This window comes from Lycium barbarum, chromosome 3 (genome assembly GCF_019175385.1).
Source record: "Lycium barbarum isolate Lr01 chromosome 3, ASM1917538v2, whole genome shotgun sequence".
In the NCBI taxonomy this organism is placed as follows: Eukaryota; Viridiplantae; Streptophyta; class Magnoliopsida; order Solanales; family Solanaceae; genus Lycium; species Lycium barbarum.
The window spans coordinates 139,633,932-139,649,373 of NC_083339.1; the positions used below are offsets into that span (position 1 = coordinate 139,633,932).

Here is a 15,442-nt window from a genome sequence, read left to right on the forward strand (position 1 = left end):
CTCGCAAATGGGGTCTGGGGAGGGGGCATACGCAGACCATACCCGTACCTTGTGTGAGGTAGAAATATTGTTCCTGATACACCCTCGGCTCAAGAAAAGTATTTTCAAAAGCAGGTTTGACAAATATTTTGAAGATTTATTTCAAATCTTCCGTTTGGCCATAGATTTTTGTAGCATATTTGAAGATTTATTTCAATCTTTGTTTGGCCATAAAATTTTGATAGATTTTGAAAATAAATCTTTAAATCTCAAATTCTGGCTCAAACCTATTTTTGGGCAAAGATCTGTGTTTTAGCCTTTTCAAAACTACTAAAAACTACCCCAAACTTTTGTTATAAAAAAGCCCCATCTATTTATGACCCAACTAATTCTATCTACCATGTTCTTCCATTAAAGTCGTATCTACCATGTTTTTACAATTAAAGCAGTCTCTTCAATAAAAGAACGAGTTAAGCTGTGCTCAAACAGTAGAAGAAGAAACCCTAGGGAAAATTGCTCGACCAACCGTAGAAATCCGTTGCGATGATAAAAATGGATCTTTGTGTTGCAATTTGAATTGTAATAGCTAATAAGTGTGTTATTAGCAGTTGTTATTAAATATCATGTTCTGCATAATTTGGTATTAACAAGTATGTATATTTTATATGATTGAGTATTCTTGATAGTTTTTAAAACTTATGGGTATAAGTAATGTTTCATGTTTTTCAAAACAAAAAAGTGAAATATGTTTCGAAAAACTATGGCCAAACACATTTTTAAAACTTGAAAAATTTCATCCAAATCAAGTTTTTCAATTTTTCTTTTAGGAATCTATGGCCAAACGCTAGCTAAATCTATGATGGAATTACAGCGGAAAAGAAAAGTATTGACAACAAAAATAATCCTTATAACCCATGTAAAGAAATAACAGTAGCAATACAATTTCTAGCATATTATAGGAAATAGAATAATGATGATATTGATAAGTAGAATAGGGAGTAGAGAAGGTGCTTTCATAGGAAAGAGAGACACCGCTTGACTATCTATAAACCCTCAACCTTCAACCCTTTCGTACATATATTTTTTTTAAAAAAGAATTACGGGTACATAATGATCTTTTGCACTCTTGGTTTGTAATATAGGTGTTTGCATTTACAATAATTCAAATTCTTGCTTTTACTATCTAGTTTAATCTGTAATTTTTTCTTTTTAAAATTTCAAGAATTTATTTTATGTTCAAAATAATTTTTCTTTGAGTCTTTCAAGCATTCATTCTTGTTTAAGTCAGTTATCGTCAAGACATCTTAGTATATCACAATTTTTTTTCATCAACGGTATATCTTTAATTGTGTGCAAAGAAAAAATTATTATTGTAAGAAATTTTATTATGTTGCTTAGGAATGGCTAAATTCTTAGACAATGCATATAATTTTATAGCAAGCTGCATAATTGAAGTCTATTGTCACACTATATTTCTCCTAAAAAACGCAACAAAAAAAAAAAAAAAAATCCAAAACCCAACAAAATTGCAAAAAGCGAAGTAATGAAAATCAACTGAATTTGTTTGATTTGTTTTCAACATTTGAAAAACCGACTTAATTGGTTTGATTTTCTATTAGACGAAAATCGACCCTAATCAAACCATCAACGTCCTACTATCAAACGTTAACTTTTGCTTGTTAAAATAATTTTATAAAATATTGTATAAACAATAATGACAATATATTCTGTGTAATTCCACAAGTGTAGTTTGAAAAAAAAAATAACAAGTTAAAACTTTTTATTTTATTACTTGTTTTGACCAAGAGGACCTTTGTAGCCTTTTACAAATTTATTTTTAATTTTATATTCTTTTTATGAGAGATCTTTATTTTTACGCAGAGGTTTATGAAGAACATTTTCTTCTAGAAATCATTTTGGTATATACTATATTCCAAAACATACGGTAGAATGATATCGTCATTTGAACCCAGTCCTCTTTGACATCGTTTTAGTCATCTAAGAAAGAGAGTATCATACCAAACACGACTGTTCACTTAATTTGCTTTTCTGAGTTTCTGCTAAAAGAGTCCCCACTATACTCTTTGATTTGGAAAACCAATCGTCTCATTTCGCCCATGTTAAATAGTCATTAGTGATGTTTCAACATTTTTTGCTTCTTTAATCTTTGATAAAATAAATCTCAGCATTCTCCAAAAAATTTAGATAGAACTTAGAAGTACAATTTGTTAACACAAGATGATCATCTGGGTCACTCCAATTATAAACTCCCATAAATGCAGTTTTTACTGATTTTTACAAAACCTTAGAAACTCCAAAAAGTAGAAAAATGAATACTTCTTCTAATAATCTTGGAGTTTCTAGTAAAAGTTGAAAAGAATTTTAATGACGAATTTCAATCTTTGAAGATACCAACAACGTTGAATTCAAGAATGGCTCCAGAAGATAACAAGTCAAATGTTCCTTCAATTCTTGGTCAACCACCATGCTTACAATTTGAAAGGTGGGGTACGTGTGCTTATGGTGACAACTGTCGTTACGCTCATATTGCTGGGTCTACATATGAGCAAAGAAATGTTGGTAAAATGGTACCATGTAAATTTTTCTCTAGTGATAAGGGGTGTCCATTTGGAAATGCATGTCGATTTCTTCATCAAGAAGTTGAGGAAAGACGGGAGAGTTCTGTGATAAGAATTGTCACTAGTGGAAATGAAGTGGACAATAAGAGGGCTGTGGATGTACGTAGTAAAAAGTATCTGAAGACTCAGTTATGCACCATGTGGGAAAAGAATGGTAGTTGTTCATATGGTGCAACATGTCAATTTGCTCATGGGATATCAGGTATTTTCACAGCCATTGGTTTAATATTGAATGTTTATGGCCCTGTTATATTGTTTACTCCTTGCTTGGTTTGTTGAGTTGATTCTCGTGTTGATTACTTGATATTTTTTGTTTGAACATACTCTTATATCAATTAACAGTTTTTATGCGCAACCTGTAATTAAGTGAATTTTTGGTTTGTGGCACACCTTAAGAAAGTTAATTAATTATGATCAAAGGGTTAATTGACAATATTACCTTTTTCCTTTCCCCAAACTTTTCTTAAAAGAGAAAAAAGCTGGGTTTTTAAAAACCCATTAGAGAGAAGGGCAATTTTGGAAAGTTAATTAATTACCTTTTTGGATTTTGAAAATTCATTTACTTTGGACCAAAGAAAAAGTGCTACAAATTCACTTATTTTGGACTATATGGAGTAATTATGTCTATTAGATGAGGTTTTGGATTTTTTTTTTTTTTTTGTTTGAACCTTTTGGCACTGTAAAAAAAAAGGAGATGCATATAGCATATTGTCTGAGTCTTGATATTTGGTGGAATAGACAAGGCATGATTGTCGTCTTGATGAAGTGTAGAATGGGATTGTCTTTTCATTGAGCGGGGGAGACAATCCAAATCATAGTCAATGTCCATTACTAGATTGAGCACCATGTTGTCGGTTGCACGTCTCAAACTAGTATGAAGATTCTTGTTCAAGACTTTGTTGAAAACAAGAGGCTTAGTAAGCATGGTTAATGTGCAATTTCTTGTTTCCTAATTTCTATTCTCTGATTTCTTCCAGACCCCTTTTTCTGTTCTTGTTTCTGCTAGGTTTGTTTTTGTTCAAGACATTTTATCGACAAACATGCTACTACCCAAGTATCTGCCTGTTTATATGTCAGTAGATGTACTTTTAATTGGATGTCAACTATAAGGATGGACATGTTTTATGAATCTATGTTCAAACATGTCATGGACACTCCTGTCTGTCTTCCAAGTAATTACTTCACCGTGCTAACTATTGATCTGTAAAGATCTTACATTTTTGTCTGTAATTTTGCTGTCCGCCGGTAATTCTCTGTTTCTACCAGACATTTCCCCCTTCTAGTTTCTGTTAAGCATGTTTTTGTACCAGGCATATTGGTGATCGACATGCTATTACCAAAGTAGCTGCCCATTTATATGTCGGTAGATATTCTTTCAATTGGATTTCAACTATAAAGATAGAAATATATTCTAATACATGTCATCGACAGTCCTGTCTAATATGGCTTCGCCCTGCTATCTATTGATCTAAAGATCACCGGACTAAGTTGTCTCTAATTTATGGCCTCAGCTGTTGACTTGGTCCTGATACTTGAGTTTTTATAGCAGGGGAAGATTCAATTTAGTGGCTACTGATTAGTGAAGCTTATTTTACCGAAATTCTTCATTAAGTAACACATATGGTTACAATTTTTTCTTAGATATCTCTAAAAGAAAATGGTGACTTTTGCTGCCAGAATTTACAGGGTTCCGACATTGTAAATTGCTCTGTGTGATTAGGGTGTAGAGAATCAGAATGGTGTTTGTGATACTAGTTTTTATGTTAGTTAATTATGCAAGGCCTTGTATTTAGGTCAAAAGCCTTATGTGAGAAATTTCGTAGATGCTATTGTGTAAAATTCAGCACTTCAAGATATGATGGTAGAGTTATGCAACATTTGATTTTTTCTTCTAAATATGTTCATTTCTCTTATTGTTTTCTTTGTGCTTCCTTATACCATTTCTAATTTGTGATACTTCTCAATATGACAGAACTGCAGAGTCTTGGTTCCTCCAATCCACAGGAATCGCGGAGCACGGCTGGCATTTCTGCTCCAGCCAAGAATGTTGCATCCAACAATATAGGGTTCACTCCTCCGTCTGAGCCTCCTAGGTCTATATACAAGTGGGCTGACTTAAAGAAGAACAGCCAGATCTACGGTGACTGGATTGAGCCTTTCTCGTAATCATTAGACACTGTGGAGAACTAAAGAGCCTGAACTTTTTTGTACTGGTGCTTTGGTCAATTTTTGAAATGGTTAATTGGGTGACTTTTTACATATGCAGGGGAGACATTTTGGTAATTCTGCAGTTTAAAATGTTGTTTACTGAGTTTATAGCATTTCGGTTTTAGTTTGACGAGATCTGCCTTGTCATGGTCCCGTGAAGTGAATACATAGTGTTACAACTCAGAATAGGTTCATATATGTTATACAAGTCAAAGTACAGTTTTTACAACAATAGCTTAAACAAAGATACACATCTAAATGGAAAAAGACTTTTGTGAATGTTGGGTGTCTTGTTATTCAGCCATGTCCACGGGCTCTCTATTTTTATCCTCCTATTTTTCCAATTCTTCGTAGTCCTCTTGATGCTTTTTTGCATTCTCATGTTTGTAGTCATTTTTTAATTTTTCCATGTTTAGTTGGTCAAAATATTTTGAAGAACATTTTCTCTACGAAAATAAGTTTTTAAAAATGAGGAAAATGACTTTTCTAATAAAAGTATGAAAAAAAATGACATTCCAAGTTTATTGTGTCCTCCCTACCAATCCAACGCCTCCAACCCCACCTCTTAAGTCTTAACCATCCCACCCACCCCGCCACCCCAAACCCCCTCTCCTCATCCCTCCCACTCCATAATGTTTTGCTAGATACATATAAATGTTCTTGGATTTTTTTTTCTTTTTGCTTACTTGCCATACACTAAAAGTTAAGTTAGAAACATACATATTTTTTTCATAGAAAATATTTTCCTTCCTACCAAACACAAGTAGTAATAATTTTCTATCTTATTCCTCTAGAAAGAGCCATCCGACATTGCAATCACAAGCAATTTCAATTGCATTCAAGGTAGTTAATAGGCCCTCAAGATAGGAATGGAACAAACTCAAGTAATTTTAGTTGATGCTTTATACTTCGTAATTTATAATTTTATATCATCAAACTAGGCGAACAAATTTATCCTATTTCAAATATAATCCACGGATTTTAGCTCTAAATTAAAAGCATGCATAATAACTAAATGAAAGAGGGACACAAACAACTTCCACCGACTTGTTTTCAACTTCAATTTCAAATTACTATTTTTTTTTTTCAATTCAAAAATCTGAAAAAACTTGAGCATTGTTACAACTTCACCTCCCCACCCCCACCCCTCTTCTTGGAGGGAGGGGTGAGAGATCCTAACGAAACAACTCAACAAGCATTGCTCTGAACCACGTGAACCAAGAAAGTTAAAAAACTAAATCAAAAACTCAAATCCTGTTGAACAACATTTACCAGAGTACCCTTCTTAAAAACTTCAAAACTGCACATACAAAATTCACTCATTCTACATTTCCACAGGGCTAAATATGTAAACTCCCCAAGTACCATCATCATTATAGAGCGCCAAAACGTAAAAGAAACATAACCATACTCTTCACTCTCATCAACACTCCCGAAAATCCAAACTGATTCTCTCAACAATTTGGCCTGAAAAAAGTAGTTTCTTCCATGGCTTCTTCCACTATTATTGAAGCCTGTAACAGTAGAAAAAGAAACCGAAAACCATTTGTCTTTGAAACATTTGCAATTGAAGACTCCATTGACGGTTTTTCAGGACCCTTTAGAGACAACATTCGAATGTTTCTTCAGGAATTTGCTAACATTGAAGATTACACACTTCGTGGTTTTCCAATTTGGTCTACTTGGTTGATTTCCAACTCAACTGGTGCAGTTTTCCCACTTTACACTATTGAAGAAACCACTCAACTTTCTCTTCATCCTTTTTGCGATCACTGCAAATTTTCTGGTAAAATAAAACGAACACTCAAATTATTTTTGTGCTACTTTTGTTTGTTTATTCTAATGGGGTATTGTTTGTTGTGTTTTTGAAGGATGGGGTCACCATTATGTGTCGAAAAGAAGGTATCATTTGTTAATACCTGCAAATGAGAACTGGGAAAAGCCATTGGGAAGCGATTCTTTTGAAATTGATACTCATGTTTTGCATGGTTTGCTTCATTGTAATGGTTATGGTCATTTGTTGTCCATTAATAGCGTTAATGAGGATTCAAATTTGCTCTCTGGAAGTGATTTCATGGATCTCTGGGATCGTCTCTGTACAATCTTTAAAACCAGGTAATAATGAAGATCATAGTGATTAGTCTTAATCATTTTCATAGTTTTTGTGTGAGAATTTGTCGTTCCTAACATAGTACAAGTTATTTTAAAGTTTCGTGAACTAACTAGTATTATTTGCATGTGCTTTACTTAGTCTATGGAATTTATTAGCTGCAATTGAAGAATCATTTATCTTATTATTGTAATTTTGATAGGAAAATTTCAGTGAATGATGTGTCAAAGAAGGGAGGTGTGGATTTGAGGTTGCTTCATGGTGTTGCATATGGACAATCTTGGTTTGGAAAATGGGGTTACAAATTTGGGCGTGGAAGCTATGGAGTAACAGAGCAGAAATATGAAATTGCTGTTCAATTCCTAAGTTCATTAGGGCTTGACAAGATTTTGAATGATTTCAGGAAGGATATTCCGAAAAGACGGAAAATCAAGCAGATTATTGGTACCTACAGAGAATTGAGTGAAGTCCCATTGATCACAATCAGTGAATTGTTGCAATTCATGCTTGCTTTTAAGTCTAAAGCACCGTTTCATAGCAAGATGAAACTTGCGAATGGCGATGATTATTGGTGTGATCCTGATAAAAATAGGCCAATTAGTATGGAGACATTTGTGAATTTGATGTCTAAAAATGATTGTAGATGGCCGGCTAGACGGCTAGAATTTGTGCTACTAGTGATTGTGAATTTTCTGAAACAAAATCAAGCAGATGTAGGCAGAAATTGTGGGATGACCAGGCAGGATTTGAGAAATGAGGCAAGAAAATTCATTGGTGACACTGGTTTAATTGATTTTGTGCTTAAATCCATCAGATGTTTTGCATTGGGTAACCAAATTGTTCGTCGATCCATCAATCCAACGACTAAGTTATTGGAATTCACTATCCGTGAAGCTGCTAAGGAAGAATCCATGATGGGGAACAAGATTATTTTTCGATCCCCGTCTACTAAAAGGATTAAATTTGCCTTTGAAGATATTGTTGAAGCAAACAGAGTTGAGAACATTGAGTTACACTTGAGCATTGATCAAGAACTTAAGTACTTGTATGAAACAGTGTTTTTGAGTTACCCAGGGTCAGATTCAGTGAGTTTGGCTACTGGGGTTGTCTTGGATAGCAAGAAATTTGTTAAAGAGTGGAAACTTGAGGATCAAGAAAACCAAATAATGGCATTAAGATGTAAATTCTTGCCGAGTTTCGACGAGTTAGAGACTGAGTTAACTCGTCCATTGTCACCTGGTGTGGTTGTTTTTGTTCCCCCTTGGATGACAATAGGTGAGCTTAAGGGGGTGGCTCAATTTGCACTAAGGGACACTTATTACATAATGCAAAACTTTGTAGTAACACAAATTGGTGGTTTAAAGGGAATAAAGGATGAGAAGATGCTATATTGCGCAGTGGACAGAGATGCACACGTTTGGGTGAGAGGGTGTGGGCTTGACTTGGATACTGAATTGAGATATGAAGGTGGGCCCATAAAGTTAAAGGTGGATTGCATTTGTGGGGCCAGAGATGATGATGGGGAGAGAATGGTAAATTGTGATGCTTGTCAAGTGTGGTTCCATACAATGTGCACTGGCATTCATGATCATGAGGAGGTACCAGAAATTTTCTTGTGTGAGAGCTGCAGAAATTTTTAATTTCGTAAGGTATTACTTGGTACAATCTGATTTATCAAATCGTGTAGTAGTATAGATTTATCAATAATATAAATTGCTCTGCATATTCATGATTTATGCTGACTGGATTGACAGTGCAGCTTGTCCCGTTATTATCACAGCCAGTGAAAACGGATGTATAGTTTCAGTATTCAGAATATGTTTATATCTGATGAGATGCAACTCTGCAAGTTATAAATACACTCTGTTACTACAGTATAATGTGTTAGTATGCCTGTGTTCAAAATCAGAAAACAGAAACCAACAAGTGGAAACGGGAAAACCAGAAACTGTGAAAAACGCAAAAACCAGAAACTGGAAAAATAATGCAAAAAGTAAGAACATATCCGAGACCACAGAATTCACTGTGTGTCCTTAAGGAATTTAATCCCCTCACTGTACCCGAGGTTATGGATTACTTCCTCCCAGGATAAAACGGATATACCTGTCGCAGGAGTAGCGGTACGTCAAACGCCTACGACTTCGACGAACTCAAATTTGGCAACGAAACACAGTAAGACTCGATAGTTTTATTTCTGGAAAAATGCAGAATTTGCAATGCAGGAATTTTTTTTCAGTAAATGAAAAATGAGGCATTGCCTCAGTTTATATAGCCTCGAAAGTGCCTGTTCAGAATAGGCAGATTGGTGACTGTTCGGAAAGGCCCTTGCCTTTTCAGAAAAAAATAAGACCGTTGGGAGTTTTAATTTATTCCGCCAAAATTTAATTAATTACTAATTAATATTTTACGGCGGAAATAAACAAAGTAATTTCAGAAAATGAAGATTGAATTTAAATAAATTTGGTCAAAAAAGATTATCAATCAATCAGATACAAATCCGAAGCCGAAGCCGAGCCGAGCGACGACGGCGCGAGGGTAGTCCCTCTTCTCAGCCCTTTAAGGGCTAGAGGAAGTGCTTTCTAATATAAGCACATAACTTTCCCTTTCTACCACCAATGTGGTACAAAGCTCCTTTTCAAAGGAACTTTGCTTTGAACTTCATTTTCCTTCCATTGTCATTCACACCAACTTAGCTAGCTTCATCATTAACTAGCTTTAACAATCCCCCACATGAATGGGAATGACTATATGATGAAAAACATGCATGACAAAAAAAAACTGTGTGATTCGTAAGCAAGGGTTAATCGCATCTGGATAAGTAGATTTCTCTTTGAACTTTCCGTAGTGAGCATATGTCGGATATACTCGGTCAATCGGTAGATTTGATATCTTTAAATCGTCGAACTTTGGTGTATACCTAGACAACCACATGTCACACAATTAACCCTTTAACCATATTTGGTTCTTATTGTTTTGTTCGTTCAGTTCATAAGTGCGTAGAGAATTGGCCTTACAGAATTCTCCTTGAAGCGGCTTACACTTCACACTTACATAGGTGATTCCTAAATGTGTCATCCCGTAGTTACACTATTTGATATATGTTACACCCCATTTTAACCGGGTTAAAGTAGGAGTACAACATATTGGTGATTCCTATTTTGTTTGTTTTAAGGAGTCGCCACCTAATTAATTTAACGGTGAATTAGGACACCTAGATGTTAACTAAGGTAAAGTTAAAACTAAACCTCCGTTAATAGTCTGCTTAACCAATGTGATTCTAGGTAAGGGTTCTTTATTATCCTAAAGGGAAGGGGTTAGGCATCCTTTAGAATCCGTTAACTACGGGTATCCGGCCAAACTTAGGTTAATTAATTAAGGTTAAATATAATGTTTAAATTTTAAGAAAATAGCTTGTACATATTACTAAGGTTTCAAAGGAAAATATAATAATGTCGTTTGAATTAACTTGTAGAAAAATATAGTAATTTCATAAAGGAAACGCTGAGACTTATGACTGCTGTTAAAACTTTGAATGAGAAGAGTAATGCTATTTTTTCAAAGCAGGACTTATAAATGTTGATAAGACTTTAAATGAAAGTAATAATGATGTCATTTGAAATAATACTTGTAGAAAATATGATGTATTGCATAAAAGAAGATTTTAAAGGCTATTTAAAATAAAACTTGGACATGCTAAAGCCTTGAATGAAAATGTAATAATATTCTTGAAAATAAGACTTGCAAAATATAACAACTCGCCTATAACTTTTTACCAAAATGTGAACTTTAGACAAAATTTTGTGTTATATCAATATGGTGATGTAAAAATACCCAAAATTATTTTTTTAAAAATGTGATGGATAGGGTATGGGTTTAATTTCTTTTATATTAACTATATTTGGCTAAAAGAAGTGTATTATTGGATAAACTTTGAAAAATTATTCATAGAATGTATTTGAACTTATATTTGCATATTAGTGATGTTTTGAAACGTTTGTGATAAAAATATGATTCCCTTTACTTGAAATATATAGTCATACCATTTTGCAAATCAATCATTCCCAATAAAATAAATATTAGACATTTAACATGAAAAAGAAGAGAAATAAACTTATGAAATGAATTGTTAGTCTTTCTTAAACTAAATTACCCATTACTAAACTAAACCCCACTAATATACTAAAGCTCATCTAAGTTAAGAGAATAAAACAAGATAAAGGGTTAGTTGCATAAATACAAGTTAAATGCACAAAAAATAAAATAAAAGAGGCCAACAATATCAAATGGGCCAGCCCATTTTGAGACTGCTGCTGCTATTTTTATTTGGGCTTTGACCCAGAATTCCACTTTTTATTTCTTTGGCTGCGAATAGGCCTGATGGGAAAATGACTCGAGAATATTATGTTGGGCTTTTAGCCCAACACCGAATGCGGGAGAAGAACAAGTCCCTCGGACTCGTACGCGAGGTTCATGCAGAGAAATGAAAGGAAAATGATTAGTATATAATCAATAATAAGACTAAACGTAAAAAATAAACTCGAAACAGATTAGTAGATTGTGTATATTATATGTATATCTCATGTATACACATATATATCTCATAAACATAACAATACATGGCGTGTGCGTATACATTATCGGGCTTTGATAGTATTTATTCAGATCAGCAAATAACTGAAATACGGGATTTATTATACCACAATGTAGGATCTCCCAAACCAAGTGCAGAGTTGTAAACTTAAAATTGCAACAGCGATTTGCATCAACTGTATCGAAACACCCATATACAAGACATTGCAGTAAATAGACGCAGCTGCTCACTAAAACTTGTAGTGTGGATCAAATGTAGTATTGTTCTTTTCAGTAGAATATTTGTTCCTTTCAATAAAATCAAGTATAGAAATCCGTTCTTTAAAAAGTGAGGCCTCAAGTTCATCGACCCAAGCGTAGTATCATGTTCGAATCAATGATCTTTGACCAAGTACAGGATGTGTTCATTTTTTTTTTTAAAAAGTATAGTGATCTGTCCATTTTTAGCAAGAAATAGCACCAGCAAGCAGAACCAAATAGCAGCCTTAGGTAGTAGCAATGAACAGCAGCAAAGTAGCATAAAGTGCAACAGGGAAGTGCCACAAAGTGAGTTTCAACAGCCATAAGAGTAACTGAACAGCAGCCCATAACAATTGAGCAACAACCAACAATAGTCAAACAATGTCTAGCCAAAGACATGGCCCCAGATGTAGGTTTGGTTTCAAACAATAAGTTTCTTTTGCCTTCAAAGTGATATATAGCAGTAGTAATTCAACCCGATAAACAGCAAACCATCGGTGGTATGTTGTAGTGAACAACAATAGTAACAGGCAGCCACATATAGGAACAGCCATATGCCTTTATCAAGTGTGATATATGTTCATTTTTTAAAGCAACTTAAGCCACAAACATGGCTGCAGCTCGATCACATAATGTGAGAGTCATCTCAAGGTGCCAATCTGATTGTTCTTTTTAAGGGTAAAGCAATGAGGACTAATGATCGAACACAACAAATTATTCTAATAACAGCCACAGGGAAAAAGGGAATATTAACATATAACTGGGTATTCAGTATTATGCAGCCAACACAGAATTCCAAAACAGGCATACATGCTTATCCAAACAAACATATTGCCTATGGCAGACCATATCAATCTCATTTACTCATTCAATAACACACAAAGGATGCCAGAAAACTATTTAAACCACCACATATGAGTACATAGTTTCAGAGAAAAGTAAAAGAATTAAGGTCAGGCTGAAATCATGCTTTAATTGATATCACCTAGAGTAGGCACTTAGTGAACATGAAGAAATTTCAATTCCTATCAAACCTATTGCTGATTTTATTTTTCCATTGATTAACATATCCTACTCGCTAAGAGGTTGCCTAGACTCATTTTAAGAAAAAAATATCGATCATTATGAACAACCTTTAATACCAGAATCTTTCCAAATATATAACAGGAGCAGATCTATTTTTTAGGTTCTGAAGTCAACGACACACATAATTAATGGGCAAGTTATCCTATGCCTCAAACACATAGTTATCCTACTGATTCATACTTCTTTGATTAAGTCATATTCACCCATATTCAAACAATCAGGGGCCAAGCAGGAATATTAAGAGGAAAGGACAACTACATGATTTCCATTATATACTGATATATACCATTTATTGGAAAGAAAATAGAGGAGAAAACAGGCTTTATCATACAGGCTAGACACTTAGCCTTAGGCAACAGAGTTTCAGAGATCGAGTTAGGTTTAACATGCAAATTTTAAGCTAACTTCATGTATGATTTCTCCTTATTCTGCTTATGTAATATGCATACATGAATTGTGTAGGAATAATTGAACATCTCAACTAAATGTAAGTGGTATACACGATTACATGATACGCAAATCAAACATGGCAAATTAGGAGTGAGCAGACATGCTTTAAAAGTTAATATAAACTTCAGCAAAACAATGGCGTAGCACATATGACCTCTTTCAGCATATTAAGGCACTTGATTGGTTTAAGGACTCATGCCACTTTAAACACAGAAGGAGAAATTAGTCATAACATGTTTGATATCGGCTTAGGCATATTTATCGGATTTTCTATTAACAGTCTCAAGATCCAAGTCCAAAAACATGCTCATCAAATTATCAAATAACTAGTTTAACATGTTTTAACCAAACAATATACAATAGCCTCTAATATGATGTTAAGCCAAATTCAGCATACTCAGGTCCCACTTTAAACTAACTCTTAAGTATACGTAATGACACTATATATCGTTATCACAAATGGCATTTTAAGTTTACTCCAAATTAGACCAGGATTTCTCTTAATCATATTACACTCTATCAGTCTAAGTCAACAAATGATCAAATAGGCTTTATACCAATCTCAGATAACTCGTCACTCATTTAGCTGAACATTTGATTCAACTAATCATGTTTTGGTAAAAACACCAGCAGACAGGCCTATTCCTGTACTAAACACACACATGCAATTCGGACTACACAAACTTATCTTTAGCACAAGCTAAATTTAAACAGGACAAACTGCAGCTAGACATAATTTTAAAACTGAGTTAACACAAGCAGGGTCTAGTTCCACGTAATAAAGACTCAGCCAACAAACACAAACTAAAACTAACTTAGAGGGACTAAAACAGGAAGCTAACACTCATAAACATAACTAACAGATTTAAACATGATCAAATATAACTAAACTGGATTCAAGTGGGCTTAAAACTAGCGACTAATAAACATGCTAGGCAAGAATAGTGATTAGCATATGCAAACAACAACTAATCTAGCACATATAAGTAGAAAATAGCTAATAAATGCTAAAGTAAATAAAAGGGAGGAAGATTACCTTTTTTGAGTGCAGCGAAGTGGGGCGGGTCTTCGATTCACACTCGAACACTACCAAATCCGAGCTTGCGAGGCTCGGATTCACCACAATAACAGAACAGACGAAAAAAAAGAAGTTTGTTTTAGTATTTCGACTCGATATTTTGAATTACCACAACCACTGCAAATTTGACATTTTTTTGGAAACTTTGGATTTTTTTTTCAACTTTAATTTCTAGGGGGTTTCTGCGATTAAAAACCTCTTTTGTAACGGATTTTGTGATTCCTAAGCCTTGATTCTTAGGGAATTTCCTGAATCGAAAACTCCTCCCCTTTTTTAGGGATTTCGGGTTCAAGATCTCATTTTTGCGAGGCAATTTTTGGGGGTTCTAAAAACTGTTTTCCTAAAGGATTTCTTGCGATTCTAGAACCTGTTGTTGGGGAATTTCATGAATCGAAAACAAAGAAGTCTGGTTCCAGCCCCCCTTTCGATTCAACTAAACAACTATTTATAGGTTTTTTTTAGTTTTTTGTGTTGAAGAAAGAGAAAGAGAGGAGCGGGGGGACAAGACGAAGGTGGGGAACAGAGGGAAGTGGGAGCGGGGTGTAGGCGGCAGTGGTGGGGGATAAAGATGATGAAGGAGAAAGAGAGAGAAGGGAGCGGGGGACAAAGGGAAGTGGGGGACAAGAGAAAATAGGAGGGAGAGGCGTGATGGAGGCGTGGAAAGGGAGAGAGAGAGAGAGCCGAAGGAGGGAGAAGAGAGAGGTGAGCGGGAGAGAAGAGAGAGAGAGACGATGGGGAAAGCGGCGATGATGAAAAGAAAGAGGAGAGGGAACCCTACCCGTTTTTCATTTAATTGAGAAACGGGTCGGGTCCATTTTTGGACCAAGTCGATTTAAATGTGGGCTGGAGTGAAAAATGTTGGGTTGATCTTATGAATTGGTCCAAAAATAGTATGAGTTGATTGGGCTACTACATTTAAATAAAAGACCTATTTAAATAACTTGTGTTAAAATATTACTCAATATAAAATATGCAATTTTTAGTGCTTAGATAATAAAAAAAAATGGCGTTGTAATAGCCGTGCAATAATATTTCGAAAATCCACAGTAAATAAACACTATT

General features: G+C 34.6%; 2 protein-coding genes across 2 annotated transcripts; both read left to right on the forward strand.

Annotated features, from left to right (window-relative positions):
* The first annotated feature begins 2,076 nt into the window (after positions 1 to 2,076).
* On the forward strand, positions 2,077 to 5,088 carry LOC132634292 (zinc finger CCCH domain-containing protein 56-like). Its single transcript, XM_060350563.1, has 2 exons — positions 2,077 to 2,820; positions 4,591 to 5,088. The coding sequence occupies exons 1-2, from the start codon at positions 2,412 to 2,414 to the stop codon at positions 4,782 to 4,784; spliced, it is 603 nt and encodes a 200-aa protein (XP_060206546.1). The 5' UTR covers positions 2,077 to 2,411; the 3' UTR covers positions 4,785 to 5,088.
* Positions 5,089 to 6,291: 1,203 nt separating this feature from the next.
* On the forward strand, positions 6,292 to 8,576 carry LOC132634293 (PHD finger protein At2g01810-like). Its single transcript, XM_060350564.1, has 3 exons — positions 6,292 to 6,612; positions 6,698 to 6,941; positions 7,139 to 8,576. The coding sequence occupies exons 1-3, from the start codon at positions 6,315 to 6,317 to the stop codon at positions 8,574 to 8,576; spliced, it is 1,980 nt and encodes a 659-aa protein (XP_060206547.1). The 5' UTR covers positions 6,292 to 6,314.
* Positions 8,577 to 15,442: the final 6,866 nt, after the last annotated feature.